The sequence below is a fragment of the Anguilla rostrata genome, chromosome 8, assembly GCF_018555375.3.
Source record: "Anguilla rostrata isolate EN2019 chromosome 8, ASM1855537v3, whole genome shotgun sequence".
NCBI lineage: Eukaryota > Metazoa > Chordata > Actinopteri > Anguilliformes > Anguillidae > Anguilla > Anguilla rostrata.
Window position 1 is genome coordinate 32,425,777 of NC_057940.1, and position 26,497 is coordinate 32,452,273.

The following is a 26,497-nucleotide window of genomic DNA, read 5'->3' on the forward strand; positions in this document are numbered from 1 at the left end:
AACTCCTTCTCGGGAGTTCATTTGTAGTTTCTTATTATTATATTCTGTTCAAATGACTTAATGGTGAACCAAAAATAAACAGTCTGAAAACACCAATCAATTTTATTTTTTGCAGCTCCACAGGTCCTCTCGGCTTTGTGCATCAGCAGATTGCTCCAGCTTCTTGATTGGAATAAAGAAAGCAGTAACCACTTTAAAATAACTGTGAAATTTTTTTTGTACTAAGGGACTAATTTAGTCAGGGACTTACCACCAAACAAATTGATTACACTGAAGCAGATGTGTGATTTTAGCAAGGACACAGATCCTGGGGACTAGGGGAGGGGAGGTGGTGGGGTGCGGAGGAGGGTGAAAACACCAACAGGGGACTGGGAAATGTGGCCCTCATGTCATGCCACCAACTTCAAGGAGCACCAGGAAGCCTCCTCCCATTCACGGGGGGATGAGGGAACTCCAGCACAGAACCTATCTCCGCTGGAACACTCCGGAACTGCACGGCAGATAAGGAAGCACAGAGCCTCTTGATGCGCATGACCTTTTGGGGGGGGGGGGGAAGGGGAGGGGTCCCTGCATTCTGATTGGATGGCGTACCATTCTCCTTAATCTCTGAGCCATTTCTCATACAAAATTGATGGCACGATTTATTCGGTTTATGAAGATAAAGGTCACCTATTCTCAAGCTCGCTGGTAGAACCTCTGCTATCCTATGGGGTCAGCTCAGGTCCTCTATGGGGAGAAAGCATAACAAAGCCAAAATATTTGTAAAGAGGACATTTTAAATGCTCATACGGAAGGTTCATGACCTTCAGAGATGAACTGAAGAGGGCATAAAAGATTCTTACTGGACCAAGACTACCTTTGTGCCTTTGTTCATGCTCTTAAACAGAGGAACCCACACAGAGAGGAAGAGACATATAGTACTATATTACATGCATCAATAACCCTTGTAAGATGAATGTGATTTATTATTCATCTTCTGTGTAGTCATAATGTTTAATAGCATCTATCCATATAAATTAGCCTTAATATTACATACCCTTTTTATGTGAACACTTGGTACAATTAAAACATTTTTTTAAATATATTAAATTGCAAAGGGTATATCATTAACACTAATTGGAAAGAAAACCGCAGACCATCACGGTTGACAAAACATAATGCACAGTTCATGTCCTCAGACATAATAGACAGTGTTTCCTAAACAGTAAAGAAACAAACACGCACCCCTTCCCACCCCCACCCCAGACTTTCATCTTGGTGCTGTTGCCAGCGGGAGGTGAGTATCGTTACCCCGCCTCCGCTGTCTGTGCGGAGCGACTGGCTCATCATTAGGCAGGCGGGCAGGCGGTTCGGGGGGGACCTTCGGGAGGGGGGGTTCTTCTCTGTCAAACTGTTCCCAGTCAATATGAGGCTCTTCCTGTCAGCGCCACAGCTGCGCTGCTCCAGATCACTCCCTCATTAAGGAGGCTCACGCCCGAGACGGCCCAATGAATTATACAATTGGGTTTGATTTTGGGGAAGGGTAACGGAACTCCCTGCCGGGAGCAGCAGATTTTAGAAAACATGTCTCTCTCTCTCTCTTTCTCTCAAGGGGAGAGCATCAGTGCCTCTCTCGGGCCTGGAACCCACAACAGTCAGGTTTGAGAATCGAACGCCCTTGTTTCGACTGCTTCACACTTCTAACTTGCATTTAAGCATCCTGGACCGGCTTTCTATACTCCGTGATTTTTATTCAACACACAAAAATTCTTAATATCAGTAATGTTCAACAACACCCTCCAGAATGTAATGGAGGAAGTTCATTCATAGGCAAGGGTTTATTTCAGAGATCAGAAGCATCTTCAAGAAAAGACCGCAAAAATTCACTTATTTATTTCATGTTATTTTATTGATTTTATTTTATTTTATATATTTTTTATAAACATGACAGGTTTCAGGAGCTGAGTGAATTGGGCTTCATCAACACCTACAGGCCTCAGAACCATATTATTACTCTGATGTACTATCAGCCTAGAAGACAAAATATGTCAACTTTAACGGCTATTCTGTTTTAAACATAAATACACAGGGTGGGCCAACTGTTTTGTGAATAACTGCCAGATGAGGCCAGAATTGTTTTTCAGTAACTGCAAAGAGCAGGGAGCCGTTCTTCTTTAGAAATCCTGTACTCCGCGTCTTCTCTGGCCCTGTGCTCGCTGCCCTGCCTTTGTATTAAAGAAAGTAGGTCACCATAGCGACGAGAGCCCAAAGACAAGTAGAGGACACATGGATGTCACATGGTCCGCATTTCCCAGACGCCAGCCGAGTTTTCAGGCCAAGGAGACCGAGGGCTCCCCAAACTGGAACACGTCCTCATCGTAGAGGTCCTCTGGGAGCTCTTCGTCCCCGTCAGCGAAGAAGGTGGGGAACGGGGGGTTCTGTGCGGCCCCCAAACGCGTGGGCACGATGGTGTCTCTCACCTGGGAGCGAGCAACAGAAACATCGCAGGAACGTTACCTCAACATCCCAACAGCATCGCAACAACGCGGAAGGCACGAAAGCATGAACTGCACTCTTACCCGAAACACAGCAGGAATAACACAAGCAATATCACAACCTGCGGGATGTGTTTAAAGCAGTACAAACTCAAGCGCTTTTCACATCGTAGAAGGTGACTTCTATCTAAGCAAAAGTGAGAACCCGTCTAATGGCTATGTTTACATAACAAAGTATCTTTTTATTGTAGCCTACAAGGTGCAACTGACTGCTGTGCGCGAGTACAAAGCAACCTCAACCTTCAGACTGGCTGTGTGTCGAGCAGCATCTGTGTTTCACATATTTTTCATTTTTAAAATTGAATTTTTATAACCTATTTTCAATCCCTGCTTCATCAGGTGCTACCTTTCATTACTTGACAACCTGCACATTTCCCGACAAGTTCAATTTAAAAGTAGATGGAAAAACCAGAAATCGAAATTTCTGATTCTCAAAAAAATATGAAGGTTTATATAAATACAAAGGAGAATACAAAGGAATTTCTATTGTAGTCTGTAGTTCAGTGTTGGTCTCGTAGTTTGTAGAGCAAGATGTCATTTAATAAAATAAAAAAATGACTGCAGAATTGATTAATATAAAATTATTTTACAACCAAACTGAAGATATTAAAATCATAAGGTTTCAGCTAAACGTATCTTTAAATGTATCCATGAATCAGTCAGTCAAGGTACAATAAAAGCATTTTTTTAACATTGTTTTTTACATAAGCACATTATGTATAAATCAAGTTGTAGCCACATGATTCGCTTCTTGGAGGCATCAAAAGACAAATCACTTCAGGCATTTATTAAAGGAATCTGACTACTTCAAGAATATAGGCCTGAAAGATTAACTGAAACTTCTAATAAAACCAGGGATTATAAGTCCAGGTGCAAGTATACATAAAACATAAAGGGACATAAAAAATGACAAACTGCAGTGTCTGCTAGTTTCTCTGTTTTTTTTTTGCAGTTGTGTGCTTCTTTGAAGTCACTTAATGGCTGGAGTCCAAAAACTGGTTTCCAAGGCCTAAATCAGCTGGCTGAACGAGAAATACACAAGTCTGCAAAACACTATGGCCATCAGACCAGGACCTGAGCTTGAGATTCCTGCTATTCCCTGGGACCCAATGAAATTCAGAGGACTAGAGCCCTTTATGAACAAAGCGCACCTGACAGACATGTATCCCGACACTGAACCTCAGAAACGGGAGGCAAGAAAATGAGCCTCAAATCAGAGGACAGAGACACAATTTAGCACCCAATGACTATGATAAAATCAGCATCGCAGCTGTCCTTTAATCTCCCATCTTCATCCCTGCTTGTTATTGTTCCCAATCCACGCAGGAGGGATGGACATATTCCATTCGTGCTAATCTGCACAATGTCTGCCATAAGACTTTTATGCACATCGAAACCTGTGGCGGGAGGAATGAAGGGCTGACTCTTCTGACATGCAGTTTCTGGAGGTCACCAGTAGGGGGCGCCACAACTGGCTATCTGGGTGTCCGCTGGGAACCGCAAGCGAGCGGGGATTAGAGGCTGGTGCAGAGGCAGAGAAACGTACACTGTATTACCATGACACCTAACACCCACCAGCTATCAGGAGGGGCATTATTTTGGAAGAAGTGGGAGGGCTTATTCAGAGAATTCGCCGAAAACCGGTTCATTCCAGACTGGCCACGAGTCCCCGCAAATATATAATATCGTAGAGTGGAGCTTAGCAGACTGAAACCTGGGCTTAATTCCCCCTTCTGAATCAGTCGCACAAAAGCTCGCAAATACAGAGTCAGCCTTCAAGTCTGCTTTGAAGTTCAAAATGAATAACCACAGAAGTTCCCTTTGGCTGCTCACTGACTCTCAGGTCTGCTTCGTTTGAGAGGAATATTAATGGTTGGAGATCAATAATGGGGGATGACTTGTTGTGGTGTTTCGTCTGATCTTGTTTCACTTGGGCACTGTTGTGTACAGTGAATTCCTCACAAAAAGTTCTGTTCTTTAAAAGCGATACTCAGCCAGTAAGAGGGAAGTGTGGGAATAACGTAATCAGCTCGTCCTGCCGCACCGGTGGCAGTGTAGGACAAGACTGAAACAGCAAAAAGGGTTGTCTAATTAGTCCTGGAAAAGCAACACCTATCAGGGACAAGAGGTTAACACCGGCTGTCCTTTTCAACAGCTTTGTGGTCCTGAAGGGCAATGGAAAAGACTCGAAGACTATAGTTTATATCAAACTATTCTGTTGTAAAGCTGCACCATTTTTTTCATATCAAAGGGAGGGTGGTGTCAAGCTCAATCCTCAAACTGAAAGATATCAAAGACCCCTGTGCTGTCAAGATCCAGAGAGGGTATTCAGGGACAATTATACATTCAACTCACTCAATCGACTGTTCAAGGACCACAGGATGAGAGGAATGGAGCTTCACGGCTTGCTAGGCAACACCGACAGCTCATCTGCAGAACATCTGCGGAGCCTGGAACGTGCCGGGTCGCGGGGTTACGCCAGTTAGCTTCCCCGAAAGTCGCGCAGCGTTTGGAGCTGAACACGCAGAAGCGAAAGCAAAACCGTTTCGCAGATTTGGCTCTCGCCAACCTCGTCTGTTCAGGAGAGGAGAGGAACAGACGGTAATCCGAGCCCCGAAATAAACACTGCCATCTCAGCAGGGTCCTGACTCAGCCCTCGGATGACTTCGAGCCGACGGCGCGGTGGCGACGATCCCCCCCCTCCCCCCCCCCGGCTCGCTCGGCCGTGACGGCACGCGGGCGCGACTCCCCCCGATCGTTTCCCGCCGGTGCGCCGGTCGATGGCGCGCGAGGCAGAGTCCTTCAAAAGCGCTGAGGCGAGCGAGAAAGCAGCCGCGCCGGGGCGGCTCTAAATCGGGAAGCTGAGCGGAGCGGAACGCACGCCGTGCTCGCCTCATACCGACGCGCCACAGAAGTAAACAACTCGTCCGCAACACGACAAACAACCCGCTGGAGGAGCGCGAAGGTCTCACCCATGACATCATACATAACCTGGAAGAAGATCAGGTCAGCCAGGGAGGAGCTGAGGTCAGGAGGGTAACAGCTGACCCCATATATTAGCTCCGACTCCTGAACCAATCATTTTTCTATTCACTTTTGATGGCTATTAGAAACAAAAATCTGAAGGGCTTATCCACACCTCAGCTTGCTGTGAGGGAGTCTTGTTCTGAAAAGGAATTAAAGTGGACAGCCAAAGATGCTTGGAATTGAGGTCTGTAAGTAGTGCAAGGGGGCAGACAATTCAGCAGAAGACCTCAGGTTTGTTAAAGACCAGGCTTGACACAATGCTAGGCACTCTCCAGAGGCATGGCCTGTGACACATAATAAAATGTTACATGACTTGCTGCCATAAGATGATCAAAGAAAGTGGTCAGAGGTCAAGACGAGGCCACACAGAAACAAGCTCTAATCACAGTGGCCAATCAGAGAGGGGAAAGGACGGGATGAAGTCAGCCCATCCAGACAATGAGAATGTTCTGCTTCACTGAGGTTCCGGAAACGTTTTCACCAGTCACAGGCTGTTGAGCCGCTCCTTCGGGGTGAAGGCGGACATGAGGGGGACACCAGAAGGTCTGTCCACATCCGTAGTGGGAAATATACAACTTTAATCAGTCAAAAATCACTGCCGGAGACGTGCCGCACAGTATCATATTAATCATCTGCCTGGGAAATAATCGGGTATGATTAACAGAGACAGCGGCTCTGCCTTAATGTAATTTAGATTTAAATTCAGCGTAGTGCCCCTGCATAATGTCACCAGCTCAATATTTACCCACGGGGCGTTTGAACTATGAATGTAAAGTGCTGAGGAAGGTGATTAATGTGGGCTGAATGATTATTAATGTGGATGGGCAAGGTGACCCGCTCCGGAGACGTGGGCTTTGTGCAGACGTCACATGACTCGGAGTGTAGGACGGAGTGTAGCACAGTGGGTAAGGGACTGGGCTTGTAACTGAAAGGTCACAGGTTCTATTCCCGGGTGGGACACTGCCGTTGTACCCTTGAGCAAGGTACTTAACCGAAATTGCTTCAGTATATATCCAGCTGTATAAATGGATACAATTTAAAAATGCTATGTAAAAGTTGTGTAAGTCGCTCTGGATAAGAGCGTCTGCTAAATGCCTGTAATGTAATGTAAATGACTCCACAGCGCCCCCGCTGTCCTGCCACACAGCGGCGGTGTGCTGGAGCCACGGGTGTGTGGTGCGGCGGGGCCTTACCTTGACTAAGCAGTTCCTGTGCCCGGGAACCGATCCGTTCACGTAAATGACGTTGTGTTTGGTGTTGATTCTCCAAACCTGGAGGGAATATTCAAAAACAAGACACTGTAATGTGTTACAGACTGCACAGACTTGCAGTGTCACTTTTTTATCCACTTATAAAGCCAAACAGGCTTACATGATTAAATTATTATCTGGTGAACACTTCCTGAAGATATTCAGGTTCAGCACTGTGCTAAATGGTACAGCTGAGTCTCGTTCAACCTTCTGGTAACAAGCCCAGTTCCTTCAAGGAAGGATCTCACCACATTCGGCTGAATCCGCATATTCCTACTTATTTATATAGTGTTAGTAATCAAACTAAATATAGCTTAGTTCAATTTGGAAAGTTACTAAACATAGCTTTTAAAAAAACTGTGGTTCTCCCAAAAGCAGTCTCTGGATTTCACACTTTGCTAATATCTTATAGGAACCAAAGTCAATTACTTTGCAATGCACTACACAAGCTTGTGGTAATGAAAATGACCCCCATATGTCACAATAAGGTTTAAATGCTAGGAACATCCTACTGACAAGCCAAACTACTCAACTGACAGAGAGCAGGAACCTGGATGTATATAGTATATATTAATCGCAAATAATGACACGTGGCTGAGATGTACATATATTTTATTCCCACCCATGTCGGTTAGCCTAATCTTGTCCATCAGGGTGTAGTATCGTGTTCCAGGCGTTTGTATCGCGCGGACAGTAAAACGCATTTTGTACGCTCTTGGGCGAGTTGTTCCTTTCAGGACAGAGCTGCGCTGCTGCCTACGCCGCGGAGGCCTGGCGCTGATGTCGTTTCTCCGTGTCAGCGGCACGCTGTTTATGCTCCCGTACCTTCAGCCCGAAGGCGGTGTCGTAAACATTCCCCATCCGACCCGGCATCTTCTTCCCCTTCCACACTTTGGCTGGGTCCTGCGAGAAACAGCCAGGCCCGCGTTATTCACACACACCCCGGGCCGCGCTGCTGAATAACTGAATAGTTACCGTACATGGGCGCGCATAAACACACACACACACAAACACGGCGCGCATAAACACACACACAGCGCGCATAAACACACACACACACACACACACACAAGCACACATAAACACACGCACACAAACACGGGCGCACGTAAACATAAACACACACACACACACAAACACGGGGGCTCATAAACACACACCCACACAAGCATAAAACACAGCGCGAATGAGCCAGACCTGCGACATTTATCAGCCTTAAATGATTAATCACTCAAAGGCAGACACAACTTTCTCTTGCATTTTTCATGTTGGGGACGTAAGAGGAAGCATCCATCTTAAACACATAATAATTGTAAGAAAACCTTATTTGTAAAGACCATTTCTGACAATGGCGCCAATAAACATGTAAGTGGTTTGGTAATCACATTAAAAAGGCATTGCTTCAAAAGAACGTTCTCAGTAATAGATACAATAGGCTGAGTGTGTATTCTGCCATTTGACCAGCTAAGGCAATAGAGAGAATGTACTCATTTATTTCTATTTTGTAGCAGTTAAATTGTGTACATCATTAATCTGGTTTACTGCACACAATGTGACCACGTCTGTTGCATGTATTGAATTTTAATTGCTGCTGCTGTTTTCGGTAGCTTGATTAACTTGGCTGTTAACAAGAAACATATTTTTTTCTTGTTCTAATCAATTGAACAAACCGTTTTCAAAGAGCACCTTCCATACATCACTCAATTTGTATGTTTTTGGCATCCTGGCATTGACGTTTCCCAAAAGGTCGGGAAGGCTGCCAGTGAGGGCGCATTTGCGGTTGCGTGCGGTTGCGCCTGAGCAAATCTGTTGCCGAGGTTACACGCTGTCAGGGAGATAAACGAGCAGGTGCTTTCAGCACATTTTCAGCTGGCCCGGTTCTCGAGTCAGAGGTGATATTGGGGGGACGGGGGGCTCGCGCGCCCTCTGACCTCCACAGACCGCGCGCGCGCACTCACCCCTCCGGGGCCGGAAGCCCCCGGCCTCCTGTGGGTCTTGGTCTGCCCGTGGGACGCCGGCTGACCTTTGAACCCGTACCTCTTCATGACGCCCTGAAAGCCCTTCCCGATTCTGAGGGGGAAAGAATGACAAAACAACAAACAAATATGGATTTTAAAGAAAAGGTAAAACTTTCAAAAGCAAAACAATCATGTTCCCATTATTTTGCCTCAGGTAATCACCGCTTGAACATGGGGAACGCCTTGGTATAGGGCAGTCAGGTGTTGCATGTTGCTAAAACCTGGCTTTCTGAGAGAATATTATCTTTAAAAAAGGGCAGCTAGATCCCCTGGGAGAATCCAGAGATACACGCCCACAGAATCTCAGCCCCATTAGGCTCCTAGTTTAGTGGTTGCATTTCATGCCTCCAAACATTCAGCGGGTTGACAAAATGATAAATCCCAGCGCTTAAAGACCTTCTGCAAAACATAATCCACCTCTGCAGATGTGACAGCGTTTCACTCTGCATCTCCATTAGGCACCCAAGTAAACAGGCCCCATTTTATGAGTCAATTTCGGCCGCTAACAAGCTACCTTAGGCCCTTACTCTACCAGAAAGCAGAGTTGGGCTATCTTTATGAAATATGCATCGAAAGGCCTTCAAACCGACCAAAGGAACACCGAGAGATTGAAAACCACTTCAAAACGGTGCGAGTGATCATGTAACTCGTAAACGACACGACCGAGGCAGTGCATTTTTAATGGCCCTCAAAACGCCTGGAACAATATAGGAGAAACAAAGCAACCCAAGTACAATTTAGACGCCAACAGGAAATAACAAAAGGGGTTTTTAATGAGAGAGATGATGAGGTGGGCTCCTTGTTGTGCCCTCCAGTGATAAGAGAAGAGGAGGTGAACATACCACGGACATTTTCGCAAACCTATTTTTAAACCTGCATTGATAGGAAACAGAAAGAGAAAGAAAGAGGGAAAGAGCATGGTTTGTGGGGGAAATGGAGGGAGAGAGTGTGTGTGTGTGTGTACATGTGTGTGCATGTGTGTGTGAGTGGTGGATGGCTGGGCTTTGATGGTGTATTTTATAGTGTGTGATGGCATATAATGGTACGTGCGTGTGTGTGTGTGTGTGTGTACATCGAGTGAGAAATGGGGTCTGTGTATGTGTGTGTAGAATTTAAACGGACTGCTCTTCCATACAGAGCAGCGTGACAGTCAGTAAATCTGTGAAACAGGCCCTGTCACAGCAAAGCTACTGAGAAACAGGCAATTTTCTAAACCACTATCATTTTACCCTTAATCTACGATAAGGCACAAGGTTTCTCCCCAACAGCCAGCGTTCGCACATGCAAGTATCAAACTCAAGAGAGCAGAATCTTCAGTCTACTCATGCACACCTCCCCTGCAATTCAGCCTCAGGTCCAGTATCTAATGAAATTAACGCCTACCATCACAAATACTATTGGGTGCACTTGTGCACAACGTGAATTCGTCATCACTACGTGTAACTCCTAAGCGAAGTAACTCCTTTATTAAAAAAAGAAGTTATGTACCATCTCACTCCTTAATTTTTATTACTGTGCCCTGCCTGCATCGGTTTAATCATTGCGGAATACCCAGCATGCTCTGCGTAACTAATTGCCTGACCCCCTGCAGTCAGGAGGGCTGGATGAGAGAGCGGACTGAGGCGGCGTTCATCCCTAACAGGCCAGCGGCGGGAGCTCGGCGGGGTGACCTTCCGCTCAGAGGGCCCGTGATTGGGACAATGTAAGGGAGAGGGTGTGGCCTGACAAAGCGTGAGGGGGACAGGTCGGGAACACTCCCCCCCCCCCCCACCCCCTTCTTCAGCGCCTCTGGGGATTTGGGTCTGTTCAGGGTTCTGTTCTTGTCTTTTCCGCCTCGGCCAAAAACAATTACTCACTAAAGCCAAGGTCTTAAGTCTCCTTAGCCCTGATGGCTTTCTGCATGGATTCACTGCAGAGAACTGTGGAGATGATGAGTCTGATTCGCTTGTTTGGATGAAAACACTGTTCAGCTAATGAAAGAGACCACTGGCTTAAACAGAAGACAACACTTTTTCTGTACTTTGGTGCAACTTCTGCTGACTAAAATCAATTACGATAAAGGAAAAAGCAGTGTTGCTAGGAGGAAACCTGGTATTTAATAACAAACAAAAACTGCAAACAAAAATGGCCCACATCCAGAATATAAACATTGAGATTTGATTAACTTTTAGACATACCGTCAAAGCCATCTGAACACAAATCTTTTGGCTTTGGTTCCAATTTTTTATACTCAGGAAGAATTCAATTAAATTTTCTAAAATTTCCTGTCCCCAGGGCTTGTGCACAAAATGAACACATTAAAGCTTTTTCACTGGAGGTCTTCTTTTCAGAGTTTACATTAACACAAACACACATGCACACGTGAAAAACCTTCAATCACAAAAAATACCCTGCTCCTAACACTAAACGGTGACTACATCAATATACAATCATCTCTGCTGGCTGCCAAATGAAGCAACAAAAAAATGACCAGGATGGCGGTTACAAAGCTACTCTGAACAAAAAGGCAACTTACAGAATACCCACTTGGACAAAATGAGGTAATGCTGTGGTATTTAGCTGTCCCGTTAACACTGCTGGACATGTACACCTCACATCAGAAAATGAGTTCGAACACGGATGTGAAGGGTGTACGCTATTCTCCCTCCAGCACTAGGAGCCCTTTTCAAAGTGATGGGATGTGACACAGGTGTGAGAAGTCACATGACCTCTGTATTAACAGCAAAGAAGGTCCAGCTGAGGTTTTCCCACAGCTATGAAGGTGTGAACAATAAGCCTGTTTTATGTTACCAATTTAAAAAGGAGGCCTTGAAACATGCAAAACACACCGAGAGGATCCACACACACAATAACCACATGCCAAAGGCTTTGGGTTTCTCAGCTACAAAGGCATATGGCTTTGACTTCAAAAAGCTCCCTTTGGGGCAAAACAAACTAAGAGTTTAGCACTGAACAATACATTTGCATATAGAATATTGTATCTGTACTCAGGTCATGCTAGCAGCAGACTGCAGCTACATCTCTTTATTGTTTATTTCAGAAAGGTGATAATTAGCATCACTCACACCACAACCATGACTATATTTTAAAGATTTTGGAAACCTATTTCTGTGCCAGGGTAAATGTCAATATAACCAGTTAAATACTGCAATTCACTGTCGAGTTGTACCCATACGGTATTTCCTGGTAACTCTGTAATAGTTAATCAGATTATGAGCAGATAAGCCTCCCAGTCACTATGCTGGCTTTTCCTTCGGAATCTCTGCAACGGGCTTTGACAGATGCATTGGAGACGCACACCAAAACCAGTGAAAGCCAGACCACACACAGTAATTCAAGAATCTCGCAATGTTCAATGGTTTAAAAGCCGAATCGTGTAAGATCATGGAAAAGTGCAGCAGCCTTTAAGTGCTGAGAGCACGGTTTCCTGAGCATGCCAGAGCAGACGGGCAGGAACCCGCAGCGACACAAAGGAATTCCAGCCAAAACAAAAAAAGCGACGACAACTCGATAAGCCGCGAAAAGCTAAGCAGCGCATCCCGTCCTGGATCGCCTCATCCCGCACTAATTGAGTACAATCAGGTCACAGGCACGTTTTGAAATGATAAGGGCTCTAAATTAATTACGAGTTCCGTCTCCGAATCGCCGCCCCGAGAAAAAGGAACGAGGCTCGCGGTACGCCTGAAGGCGAGAAATAATTACGCGCCAGAGCTCCTACGCCGTAGCGCAGGATACGGCAGCCTCAGCCGCGCGCGCACCTCCCGGGACGACTCCGACAACGCACTGAGACGCTGGAGTAGCAATACCCCCCCCCCCCAACCTCCCCACCCCCCAACCCAACTCCAGCAAGCTCGATCGGAGTGCGACGGGAGCGGAGGAACACGCCGACCTAATTACACACTTCCTGCGTGTACGAGGAGAGTGAACGTATTCATGCCCTGCTGGTAAACAGCTTTTCCGTGTAATCCCGTTTCACCCTTTGTCCGCGCCGCGCTCGCCTCTCACCGCAGGTTATCGTAGTTTACGCTGCCAGAGGAGAGAGGGGCTGGCACGGGCTCCGAGCATCACACATGGAAGAGGAATCATTCAGGGGCGTGTAGCACCCATTCCATACACATTACCAGGAGTCAGACTGAGTGCTGCACTTACATGTACTGCAACGTTGGAGTGTATAAACAACCATTTTAACATTTGTTTGTTGTTTAATTTCCATATTTGAACAAGCAAATACTAATTTTCATTGAACCAGGTCATAGAAAATGTATCCACTCAATAAGGGGGCTCATGGGGTTTGAATGCTTGGCAACCTGCACCGGAAATAACACATAAACAGCAAAGATGAAGAAGAGAACGACAAAGAAAACACGCTCACGTTTTGGCTGTGACATCAATGTAGTGGCCCGGACGGAAGTGGGCTGCGTAGAGCGGAGTGCCTGGAAACACAGAGCAATGGATGCAATGTAAACGTTGTGCAAGTCCCTCTAGATAAGAGCGTCTGCTAAATGGCTGCAATGTATTGCAATGAGTTACTTTTAAATACAATTAGCAACCTTAAACTAAATCATGTCTGTCAGACCCATTACATAAGAGATCCTGTCAGGCTAGATGGGGTCGTCTTTAACTGGCACGACAGGGCCAATGCAGTTGAACACTGTGGTGGCTCGACTGGCAAGTATACAGGCAAGAGCTGAATGCCCAAAGCGCTCACTTGCCAGAGCAGCCTTACCTGGTTTTATGATGGCATTATCGGACACCTTGAACGTCGTCAGCTTCTGCTTTGGAGGGACCCCGGCGTTCCGGAACATCTCCATGTGCTCCTCCGACCTCTGCGATGGGGAGACGCGAGACATGCAGGAAGGCACAGATTAAAAACTTACAGCTGGCCACTCCAGCGGGGACTGGATGCTTCACGCCATTAAAAAAAAAAAAAACACACACAGAGTACAAAACAGAGGAAAGAGTTGCTGACGCAGCCTCAGAGGGAATGCCCTCTGCCGTGACAGCTATGTGCAGGTGTGCCCTCTTCAAAAGCACAGCAATAAACGGTTCTGACAAGCAGAGAAGAGGCGAGAGGCTAATACCCCAGCTAATGACCTCTCCTTGGAACACGCTGCAGAACACATCGCTAATTACTGCAACCCCGTCGTAAATCGCGCGAAGGCAGGAGATTCAGCATGCTCTTTTTCACGAAGGTGAATTCTTCAGAGGATCAGGTACAGGAGGTCATGGTTTTCAGAAAAGATAGTTGTCCTTTAATGAGGCTAAACTGGTCAGCATCAAATGCCACAGTAACTACTGTTTGAAAGTTATCCCACAGTCTTAGGCTCTGACAGCTGGCATGTACTCAGAATCTCTCTCTCCAGTGACACAGAGAATTGTTATATTTGAGCATCTTCTCACATTAATGCTTTAGTTCATCTCAGCCTTTTTTTGTCAGCTACAAAAAAGCTTACATTTTCCCTATCTATCAAATCATTCAAACCTAATCAAACGTTCTGAAAAGGGTCAACGCAGTTCACTCATATCAAAACACTTCTAGACCAGACAAATCAACGCCTCTCGCTGCGGTAATCAACGGTTTGGGCAAATCATCGGCAAAAAGCCTGCTGTGAGCCCAGCTGTAGCGCCAATGGGAGGGTGTAGCGTGATGAAGCACTGGGTATGACATTCGCATCGCTAACCGCTGAAGCTACAGCTGCCATTCTGCAGCGCCGTGCGGAAATGGAGCTCCCACAGTGACACGGGCTATTTCAGTAATGTATTTCAGGCTTGAGATCATGCGAGTTCTACAAAGTACTGGGCTCTGGAGGCAAAACGAATCCCCTCACATGGGGCTGGATTGTCTAGACCGAGCTCTCAGATTGTGTTTTTTTTTTTCCTGAGAATATCCCACTCCGCTCTGAAAATGAAAGAAGCCTTAGATTTGGTACTCCGATTTCCTACTCTTAAGACATCCCATCTCTCCCTCTTTTAGGGATGCTTTGTCTAACGTCTCCCTCCAGCTGTATTCTAGTGCTCAAAAAACATCTACCTGTCAGAGTAGCTGCTGCTGGCAAAAGCCTTTTGCTGTTATAGTGAGCAGGTGGGGGGTGCGGATGTCCAATGCAATTTCAGAAAATTGTACTTTGAAGCATGCACAAAAAAACCTTGTATGGCTTCCAAACTTCAAATGAATAGAGAATAAATCTCTCAGTCAGTGTGCAGAAGGCTAAAGCTATCCTTTGGGATTTAAACCTCAGGCCTGTTTTCCTGGATACTCACATAGAACGGAGACACGTTTTTGCCGCCCACGATGAGAGCTGCAGTGTGCCCATCAAAGTCTTCTTTGGACAAGTGCTTAATGACATGGCAGTCCAGCACCTGCAGAGAAACGCAGAAACAGGAATAATCTCACACAGGCTCAAGCACAGAGCATATATTCAACTGATAATGCGCAGAGCACGTTTTCCATCATTTGCACACAGCACGTATTTCCCTCTGCTTGTGTGCAATACATTTTCAGTCACTCTCGTGGAAAACATATTTCATTTGCTTGTGCTCAGAACACATTTCAATCAGTCGAGGAAAGAACATGTTTGTTTGTTCATGCAAGGAACAGTTGGTCACCTGCTGTACTCACATAACTTTTGTTCCATTTGAATTCACTGGCACGCAGAACACTTTCATTTTCTCACATGCTCAACACGCATGTCATATTATTGTGGGTCCTCCTATGGCCTAGACTGAATTTGTTCCCATGCCGACAGGTCAATAGTCCCTTGGTGTGATTCTTAATTGGCCAGAGTGTTGCTAAGGGAGGGTGCCATAGGTGCAGAAATAGGCTTCACGTGTTTTTAGAGCCAAATGCTTTCAAGTATATCTTCACAAAAAGCCAGAACAGATGTTGTACTGAATGGACAAGTCAGCAGTTGAGACTGGGTTTTCAAACCTGGCTTAACTAATAATCCAAACAATTTTATAATATAAACAACAAAAACCACGTGCTTGTGCTGGCTGAGATACACAGCCTTTCTCCTCTTTGCCCACCTCACCTGGAGCATGGTGACCACGCGTTTATCTCCAGTTTTGGTCCAGATGGGCATCATGCCCATCTTCAAAGCCACCAGACCAACTCTCCGACTCCCTGGCAGACAGACAGACAGACAGAGCACATTGTAAACAGAGAGGTCCAACTGTTAAATTCTGCTCCCAGGCACAGGGAGGTACCTGAATATCTAAACCTCAAAAAAAAAAATCTATCCTTATCTTTGGAATTAAGTGTTAGTGTTTCAATGCAACGGAAAGGAAGAACCACAGCACATGGTTATTCCAATAAATTAGTATTGTTTAAAATCATATCTCTAGTTGAGTTAGCAGTTGCATAAGGTTCAGAGCACAGGACTGGACATACAGATGGTATATCCCTGAGCAATATACTTTACCAAATTCACTACAGTATGTTCAAATGCACTGTACACCTTATAAAGTAAAGCAGTAAGAAGAAACACTACACATCTATGCAGAACAAACACTACTGCAATTTCTGGATTAGCTAACATTGTGTTATCTTATATAGGCTACAACTTAGATTTGAGATATGATTATAGATGATATCCATTCATTCAGCAAGATAGGTACAGAAGTAATCAGGGTTACTTATTTTGCTGAGGGGGCAAGAGCACCAGCTTACCAATTCCAGGTAGCTTGTCCTGTACCTGAAACACTTTTCAGACGTTGCACTCACCTTCCTCCCACTTGTGCCTCGGCCAGGGCTCATCTTTAAGGGGGTTGAGCATGCTGTCGGTTTGGCTGCTGTACTCCTCTGGAATCACTTTTCTCAGAAAGCTGGAATTCTCCTCTGAGAGGTGTTCGTCCCACCATGTCGTGCTTTTGATTGTCCGCACAAATTGGACACCAAGCACACTGCTTAAAACCAGAAAGCCATTAAGATGTATAATAAAAATTTATTCAATGAACTTACTCCAATTGTAATATAAAAGACATGCATTTGCCTGATAGTAGCAAGACTTCAACATCATGACAACTCTATTTACATGTATTGTCTTTCACATTGAGAATGCCCTGGTGAGTATGTATTTCTTACGTGCGAACGAGAACGACAAATAGGCGGCTCTCAATGTACAGTTAAAAACAAGCAGTCATCGCTTCCCCTTCCATTAGCTATGCAGTACTGTTTCTCCATTTAATACAGCAACGTTTTAGAAAATTGTCCCACTACTTATGACTTCAACATTGGAAATAGGTAGTGCTAGTTAGCCGATTACCTAGCTCGATAACTACTGTAGCATTTCCACTTGTGTTGGCGCTAGGTATGCTGCGTTAGTTATACAGAATCAATACTGCATTGTATCAGACTGACTGTTCAGCCAGTTAAACGTAGCTACTATGATCTCACTTCAAAATCTCAACAACGTAGCCAGGTAGCTAGTTATACAACTATTACACATTACAGGATAAATGGTAAAACAGCAAATCTCTAACGCCTTGGTTTTAACTAGTTAGCACGATACTAAAAGCAAGCTGTTTCCGTACCTTTCCCCTGTTGGCGCTGATCGGCTGACAATAAAACGTGTTCCTCTTAAAAGCGGATCTCCCAGCCTCAGAAACCTGCAGCCCCAAGCTGCCATCCTAATTTAGGAACCTTTAATATTCTATGTATGGATACGATTAAATCTGCGTTTCCAATTTAAATGTAACATTAGCAACACATGTTAGCTATCACGCCGGTGCATGTTGTTATGAGAAATGTCACCCTGAGAACTTCCGGGTACTACAGTAAAATATTTCCCCTCGCGACTGTAGCCTAAAGTTCCGGCCCCAGAACTTCAATCGGTAAAAGGCTATCTCATAAAAAACACGTTTTCAACGTACAAAAATGCCAAGTTACTAAAAAGTATTGATATCAAAATGACGCCAAGTTACGATACTACAAACAATATAGGCTATCTTGCCTCACCGAAATGACATAAGATGTATCTCAAAGCAATGCTACCCAATATTTCCTCAGTTCTTTCAAGTCACTTGGCCCTGTGTATAAGCATGCACTACATGAACAGGCCAAATATATGTGTGGATGGCTCTCTCACAGTCAAGATTGATTGAATAGGTGTGTGTATGTCCAATTTGTATTGGTATGTAGGCCTATGTATTTCGCTGCCCAGGCTTTCTGTTGCGTGAATGATAGTATGTTTCTTGGTACAAGTGTGTTCGTGAATGTGAATGTAAGATGCTGCCAGGGAAATGTCCCCATGCGGATAAAGAAGTTCTCTATGTATGTATGTACAATATGTGTTTTACATGCAGTATTTATTGTACGTAGCAAATATACAATAACTTGCACATGTACTCAAATTCAGTTCAGAAGCAAGTATAAACATGTTTTCTGGAGAAATGTGCTTCCTGTCGTTGCTCAGCAGCAGTTCTGTACATTAATGAATTTATACATTAATTTCAATGTACAATGTTCAATGTGTTCCATGAGGCAATTCGAAATATTTGTCTCTTTGATCTGACAGAAAGTTTGCATGATATTGTGAAATGGTAAGATTAGAAAACACAGGGCCAAGTGACTTGAAAGAACTGAGGAAATATTGGGTAGCATTGCTTTGAGATACATCTTATGTCATTTCGGTGAGGCAAGATAGCCTATATTGTTTGTAGTATCGTAACTTGGCGTCATTTTGATATCAATACTTTTTAGTAACTTGGCATTTTTGTACGTTGAAAACGTGTTTTTTATGAGATATCAGTTCTTTTTGCAAAGCGTTTTATTATGAGAGTGAGAAATGCGACCCTGCAAGAAACGGTTGTGGATTATGGCTATCGTTGTGTGAATCTGTACAGTCTGATGAGCGTGTACCGTTCAGCAGTTTCGGTTTGCTATATATGTAAAACAGTGTCTGTGAGAAAGGATGCAATGGCGTAAGCGTAAACGCATCAGAAACGCAGATGGAATATGGTATGTACTCACGGATTTGACGTCCATCCAACGAGCCTTGACTGACAAAATAATCAACACGCCCGTAGAATTATAACTCCCTAGGTCGCAACTTGTGTAGCCTTCTGTCCTGCTCCGTTGTCTGTTATTTCGTGGAGATGCACTATTAGTGTTTGTAAGGTTTATCCTTCTGTCCTGCTCCATTGTCTGTTATTTCGTGGAGATGCACTTTTAGTTTTGTAAGGTTTATAAGGCATTTTGATAGGCTAATCTGCAGGTAGGAATCCTCTTCGCCGTTTTGCTAAACTAGAACCGGAAAACATGATAGTGGAGAATAGGAGCAGACGCATATGTCCCAGCAGGCTTTGCATATGAGAGAATAACAACAGTGTGAGAGAAATTAAAATGAAATTACGAAATTCCGTAGTTGAAACAATATGTTTTTAGCAGAATGGGCATGTAGGTGAAGGTTGACATGATCACGGAGTATAGTGCGAGTAAATGGAGTGACCATGAGCGAGCTTATATTCCTTATCAAATGGTATATATAACAGTCGGTATTGAACATTGGTTGTTGAAGTGGAGGGTCAAATAACATTGCACACATTATTTACCTGTAATGTAATCTATTGCACGAATGTGTTTTTCTCATGTTCAGTGCTAGTAGTTATACTTATGAGTGAATCATGATTTTAAATGTAATGTTTTAATGCGGAGTTGCAGAACGTACATACGTAGTAATTGTGTGTAGCCTATGTGGCTAGATAGAGAACAGGGCGAGATAACATGGATGTAGAAACGTGGCGTTTGCTGATATTAAGGTTTTGTACAGTAGCCAAGTGAAGAAATATAGTTAGTAGAAATGGCACAGTGGTGAACCGGTGTAACTTTTAAATAAAAGGAATACATTTGCGTCATGAAATGCATATGGGTGGCCGTGAGTGAGTGAGGTTTACCAGTCTGTGACTTCGTTAGCTAATGCCATAGCTATGCAATGCGTGAAATATCATTAGCGAACCTGCCGGTAGTTTTAAAGAAGAACACAAGCCAGTAAGCACAGAAGAGCTTCAGTTGAATCCATATGGCTTAGCAATATTGTAGCCGGTCAATAACTGAACGTACAGACGGTAAGTCATAATGCATATATCTTAGCAATATTGTAGCCGGTTAGATATGGTGCAAAAGCAATAATTAAGAAGTAGTAGACAATTATTAGTGAGGGTCGAAGCAAGTTAAAGAAACGGGTTCCAAGCTGGGCTTGAACATACAACCCAGTGTTCCCAAGCCTGTAACCTTACCCACTAGGCCACAGACGGATTAGCTGTTCAACCTGCGGAGTTGCGGAATGTACATAAGTACTAATTGTTTGTAGCGTATGTGGGTAGATAGAGAACAGGGCGAGGTAACAGGAATGTAGAAACGTGGCGTTTGCTGATATTAAGGTTTTGTACGGTAGCCAAGTGAAGAAATATAGTTAGTAGAAATGGCACAGTGGTGAACTGGTGTAACTTTTAAATAAAAGTAATACATTTGCGTCATGAAATGCATATGGGTGGCCGTGAGTGAGTGAGGTTTACCAGTGTGTGACTTCGTTAGCTAATGCCATAGCTATGCAATGCGTGAAATATCATTAGCAAACCTGCCGGTGGTTTTAAAGAACACAGGCCAGTAAGCACAGAAGAGCTCCCGTTGAATCCATGTGGCTTAGCAATATTGTAGCCGGTCAATAACCCAACGTACAGACGGTAAGTCATAATGCATATATCTTAGCAATATTGTAGCCGGTTAATAACTGAACGGTCAACGGCGGGTAGAAATGGTGCAAAAGCAATAATTAAGAAGTAGTAGACAATTATTAGTGAGGATCGAAGCAGGTTAAAGAAACGTGTTTCAAGCTGGGCTTGAACATACGACCCAGTGTTATCAAGCCTGTAACCTTACCCACTAGGCCACGGATGGATTAGCTGTTCAAATTGCGGAGTTGCAGAATGTACACAAGTAGTAATTGTTTGTAGCGTATGTGGCTAGATAGAGAACAGAGCGAGGTAACATGAATGTAGAAATAGAAGCGTGGCGTTTGCTTATATGAAAGTTTTGTACGGTAGCCAAGTGAAGAAATATAGTTAATAGAAATGGCACAGTGGTGAACTGGTGTAACTTTTTAATGAAAGGAATACATTTGCCGTGACTTCGTTAGCTAATGCCATAGCTATGCAATGCGTGAAATATCATTAGCAAACCTGCCGGTGGTTTTAAAGAACACAGGCCAGTAAGCACAGAAGAGCTCCCGTTGAATCCATGTGGCTTAGCAATATTGTAGCCGGTTAATAACTGAACGGTGAACGGCGGGTAAATATGGTGCAAAAGCAATAATTGATAAGTAGGCTAGTAGACAATTATTAGTGAGGGTTGAAGCAGGTTAAAGAAATGTGTTCTAAGCTGGGCTTGAACCTCCGACCCCATGTTCCCAAGACTGTAACCTTACCCACTAGGCCACAGGTGGACTAGCTGTTTAAACGGGAAATGTTTCAGAATACAAATGTATGGGTATTTTGCGTGTGTATGCGCGGTTTTGATTGGGTCGTGTAGGGCAGATTTGGCTGGTGTTAGTGAAATGTCCAATGGGGAGACATGTTGTTAGTGGGATAGGCGGCAGGAAAAATAAGAATGGAGAAGAAGAAGAAGAAGAAGAAGAAGAAGAAGAAGAAGAAGGAGAAAACGCAAAATCCCCTTAGTTTGGGGCTTTATTGTGTGGACATGTGAAGTTGTTTATGAATTCTGTCTGTTGAAATGGGGTCAGAATGTACAGAATTTAATGTTTTTAAGGGCTGAGTGTCTGTGGCTGTTGTGGTTATTTCTGTGGGGAACCCTGAAAAGTGCCAAACTCTCGGTGCTGTATAGGTATGGGGGCATGCCCCCGCCAAGGCGTAACTTGGCGGGATGGCATACCTGCCATCCCAATTTGCTGAAACTTGTCTTGTGCCCATGGAGGACAATAAAACGGTATAATTGTGCATGTACAGAATAATATTATTGCCGTCTTCCGCAGTCAAATGGGCGTTGCAGTGTAGTATGATGGTTACCGATACTGGTCTTGTAACCTAAATGTCACAGGTCCGATTCCCAGGTAGGACACAGCTGTTTACCCCTACATTGCTTTGGTATGTATCTAGGATGCAGGATGCCTTATAAAGTAATGCAGTAAGTAAAAACACTACTCATCTATGCTGAACAAATACTACTGCAATTCCCGGATTAGCTAACATTGTGTTATCTTATTTGTAACTTAGATTTTTAGGTATTATTATAGTTGATATCCCTAAATTAAGCAAGATAGGTACTGAAGAAATCAGTGTTACTTGTTTTGCAGAGAATTCTCCTCTGCTTATATAAATGATTGCAATGTAAATGCTATGTAAAAAGATGTTGTGTAAATCGCTCTGCATAAGAGCGTACCTGCTAAAAGCCTGAAATGTAAATGTAACATGCGTAATGAAGTCGAGCAGTGATCTGACTATTGAGGACAGAGGTTAGCGGTTGAATCAGTAAAGTTATATAACTTGTGATGCCACGAGTTGGAAGAGAGAAAAGAAAATAGGCTCTTTCTTCAGTGCTGCTTTGTTTGACCACAAATGGGAAAATAGTCATGCGCGTGGGATGGAGAAAGAAATATGTACATATTATACAGATTGTTATTATATTTGAGTTCTATGTGCTGATATATGTATGATCTTTCTGTTGTGCATGCAAAGTGATGCAAATGCTGTCGCAATATTTCTTTTCTATGAGCAGATGTTTCTGATCCTTCTGCTCTTCATGTACGGTGGCCATGAAAGGGCTAGACAAATCAACAAATCAGAAAACACAAAAACAATTCACCAAAGATATGAGTTCTCCCTGTCATTTGCGCATTATATTTTTGTACAGCAAATGTGCTTTTCATATTTTGGCTTGCCTACGGGGGTACAAGGGCCAGTGGAACATTTTTGAGCTAAAATCTTTGAACCTCCTTCTTGTGCAATTTAATTTAGTCTGTTTATAGGCTTGATGGCTGTGCTGAAATTGTATCTGCTCGCATCTCTGCTTGCCTGAGGGACATCCAGAGCTGGATGGATAACCACCATCTTAAGCTGAACCCAGGCAAGACGGAGATGATCTTCATCCCTGCTCCATCCTCTAACCTTCTTGACTTTTCTATTTCCCTGGGGGACACTGTGGTGTCATCATCACCCACCGCAAAAAACCTTGGAGTGGTGATGGACAACAGACTGTCCCTCTCCCAGAACATCACGGCGGTGAGTCGAACGTGCAGGTTCTTCCTGTACAACATCCGGAGAATCCGCCCCTTCCTCACCACCTACGCAACCCAGCTCCTGGTTCAAGCGATGGTCCTGTCCCGCTTGGACTACTGCAACTCGCTACTGGCTGGTCTGCCAGCATCCGCCATCAGACCCCTGCAGCTCATCCAGAATGCTGCAGCGCGTCTGGTCTACAACCTCCCCAGACATTCCCATGTCACCCCCCTGCTCACTGACCTCCACTGGCTGCCTGTTATGGCTCGCATCAAATTTAAGTCCTTGGTGCTTGCATACCAGGCAGCTAAGGGGTCAGCACCAGGGTACATTCAGAGGATCATCAGACCCTACACACCAGCCAGACCTCTCCGTTCTGCCACCTCTGGACGCTTGGCACCTCCCCCTCTTCGCGTCTGCACTTCCCGCTCCCGCCTGCTGTCTGTCCTGGCCCCTCGCTGGTGGAATGACCTCCCCGTGATGGTTAGAACAGCAGAGAATCTCACCACTTTCAAACGCAGACTGAAGACTCATCTCTTCAGGCTGCACCTCTCCCCACCCCTCCCTAGCCTATAGTTCAGCTCATTGTACCTAGTTAGGATAATTTGATTGTTAGTGTATCTGGCAGGATTGTTTTTGTATGATTAGGTGTGATTCCAGTGCTAGTTTGTACTAGGTAGGATTCTTGCTTGCTGAACAAGCTTACTCTACAGGGTTGGAGTCCTGATCGATGTGGTCACTTCTGGCACTACGATCCTTACTTCACTCTAGTGTTTCTTTTGCGCCTCTACATCATGAAACCTATGCACTTGTTGTACGTCGCTCTGGATAAGAGCGTCTGCTAAATGCCTGTAATGTAATGTAATGTAATATTAACATTAACATGTTGAACGCAGCAGATGTAACAGTTACAAAGTCCTGGACAAAAACATTGCAGGAAGTCGTACATGTCCCATTAAATCTCAAAAATATCCATTGGCTTGAAAACAAGGACCACAGCTGGAAAATGCTCTCCCTCCATTATCCTCTGTGTATCAGAGTTTTATTATATATTTCTTCTCTGCTAGACTCCCCGCAGGCCTGTCCTGGTCATACACACTGTTAATGATTAATTATGCCTGATAGCAGAGTTAATTGAAAGGCCTCTGTGCTCCAAACTTCAAACAGCTTTGTGATTCGTGTCTCTCCCAAGCTACTACTTCCTTTCTCACTTGCATCTGCATCTCAGTCCGCTCCTGAGAACCAAGTGCTTTCACAGTGCTACTGTAGCATTTTAGCAAAATGTTCTCTTAAGATGGCAACCATTTTACTGATGCAGAGGAGGCTTCACTGGGCAGATTTGGAGCCAACATCAGCTATGTGTACTTTCACATCCACATGACTACAACTTGAGATGGCCGAGATTGTGGTTTTTAAATCAGAAGCGTAACAGTGCTTGAAAGAGAGGGATAATTATTCCTATGGTTCATGCTAGTTACACCAGAGTGTGGATGTGTGGTCTATCTAGCATTAAAAGCATCAATTTGTTTAATTTTTCATTAAAATGGCTACTATAAAGAAACAGAAAAGACCCAGTGAAAAACAAAAAAAAACAGTTTTTTTATTGACATGCAAAATACAGTCCGTTTATCTGCTTTATCTGGGAAAAAATATTCAGTCCGAAGCAGATGAATCTAATACAGTTATAGCTGCTATTGACTTTCATTGATCCAAAATACTTTACAATGTAAGAATATTAAGAAATTTAGCAAAATCTCAACAAACCTGTAGAAAAACCAAAACAATTATTTTGTATATGTTTTCCAAGTCAACATGCTCTTGTGTAAAGAAGTCAGTTACTTGCGTTGTTTTCTATGTACAAATTTCTTCAAGAACACTGTTAGGTTACAGCTGCGGGCCTCAGGGCCCAGACATGCAACAAAGCTGTAAGTTAGAAATCACCAAAACATGCTATTTCTGCACGGACAATGTGGAACTGTGTGTGATGATGTCATGGGCTGAACGTCCTGGAAGACTCGAAATCGGCGAGACACTTAGGCTTGATTCCCTTTCCGTTGTAGTAGTCGACCACTTGGTTGGGCACTTCTGCTAAAACGCTCTTTGCCAGGGCAGCAGGAGAGGCCTGGAACAAAGAAAATTGGCATATGAAAAAGAGTCACTTTATAGTGAAACAAATTTATACGTGCAACTGCATCACAATAAAGAAGCTTCTTTTGGCTCGGGCTAAAAATGCATTTCATTCCTTCAATGACACTGACACTCAGTCACAAGTTTCACAGTCTCAAATTGCATGAGATCGCTGAGATAAAGATACAGGTGGTACAGCTGCATGCAGTTAATCCAAAGGTCCATAATATCTTTTCTCCAAAGTGGGTTAGCAAAGGTAGTGGAGGGACTCTTCCCTCCTGAGCTACACCAACACAGCCATTTTGGATTCTCTTTCAGATGCCCCCACTCAGAGATTTTCACTGCCCCTCTGAGATGCTTACACTCTCAGAAGAAAAGGTTCCTCTGTGTTTTCTCAGAGGAATCCTATCTAGTTCAAGGTTTCTTTGTCAGGTAAAATGGTTCAGTCTGGAAGCTTTCACACTTTTCACACTTACCAAGACGGTTCCATAAAGAACTAAAAAAGGGTTTGCCTAATGAGACAAGCCAAATAACCTTTTTTTCCAACAGTGCATTTTTGTAAAGAATAGGGGGTATTCCCCAATGTCTTGGCTAAATTCTTACTTTTGTTCAAAGTCGATGACCTAGCCATCCCTACAATTTCATCACTGGATTTCTCCACCTTATCTCCCTGGTAGGTGCAATCTTCTGTGCTCAGCATTCTTTGTTATGCTCTTGGAAATCTGTGAAAGGAATTTGTATCACGCCAAGAACATCCTCCTCAACTTTAGAGTAGCAATAAAAGAGACACACTTCTCTTCTTCAACAAAAAATTAGGATTATGTTTTATCTCTGTCTTTTACCACAATCTGTACTACTCTGTGGGTCCCACACATTTGGCCATCTCCAGTTCGCTGTGAAAGATGGCTAATGAGTTTAATATATTCATCTATTAGCAGTGACATTAGTAATATTAACAGTAACTGTAGTACTAGTAGAAGTATTTTAAATAAACGTACTACTGATAGTAGTACTATTTGTGAAAATAGTAGTAATATTAGTGGTAGTGGTAGTAGCAAAATTGCTAACAATAATGGTAACAGTAATAATATCAGTAGCAGTAGTAGCTACTATCAGTAACAGTATGAGTGGTAGTGGTAATATTAGTTCTATATTTTTCACCTTTTGCAGTTTCTGTGGCCTACGTTTCAAAATCTGAATGAATCCATTCTGTACTGAATCACACAAGAGACAAGCATTTACTTCAGGCTGAGAGACTGGCAGTGTTGCGTGGGCACGTAGTCAGCGGAGAGAAAAGAAAATCTACCTCAAT

At 43.9% G+C, this 26,497-nt stretch overlaps 2 protein-coding genes across 4 annotated transcripts in view; both read right to left on the minus strand.

The window, feature by feature from the left end:
• Window positions 1-1,866: 1,866 nt before the first annotated feature.
• Window positions 1,867-17,612, minus strand: mrpl3 (mitochondrial ribosomal protein L3). Of its 2 annotated transcripts, none has more exons than XM_064347745.1 (10): window positions 17,362-17,612; window positions 16,553-16,734; window positions 15,861-15,952; window positions 15,091-15,189; window positions 13,556-13,655; window positions 13,202-13,262; window positions 8,770-8,881; window positions 7,637-7,714; window positions 6,755-6,832; window positions 1,867-2,459 (listed from the first exon to the last, which is right to left on the minus strand). In XM_064347745.1, exons 1-10 carry the CDS (start codon window positions 17,454-17,456, stop codon window positions 2,310-2,312), a joined length of 1,047 nt encoding a protein of 348 aa, XP_064203815.1. In that variant the 5' UTR covers window positions 17,457-17,612; the 3' UTR covers window positions 1,867-2,309. The 2 variants fall into 2 exon arrangements, with proteins under 2 accessions (XP_064203815.1, XP_064203816.1); XM_064347746.1 differs by having other exon boundaries at window positions 16,553-16,731; window positions 17,362-17,611.
• A 7,021-nt stretch (window positions 17,613-24,633) lies between these two features.
• Window positions 24,634-26,497, minus strand: part of cpne4b (copine IVb) — a 37,669-nt gene continuing 35,805 nt past the window's right edge. The window contains exon 16 of one of the 2 annotated variants that reach the window (XM_064347747.1): window positions 24,634-25,180. In XM_064347747.1, the coding sequence (XP_064203817.1) occupies window positions 25,049-25,180 (132 nt within the window). In that variant the 3' untranslated portion in view covers window positions 24,634-25,048. The other variant, XM_064347748.1, reaches the window with a different exon arrangement.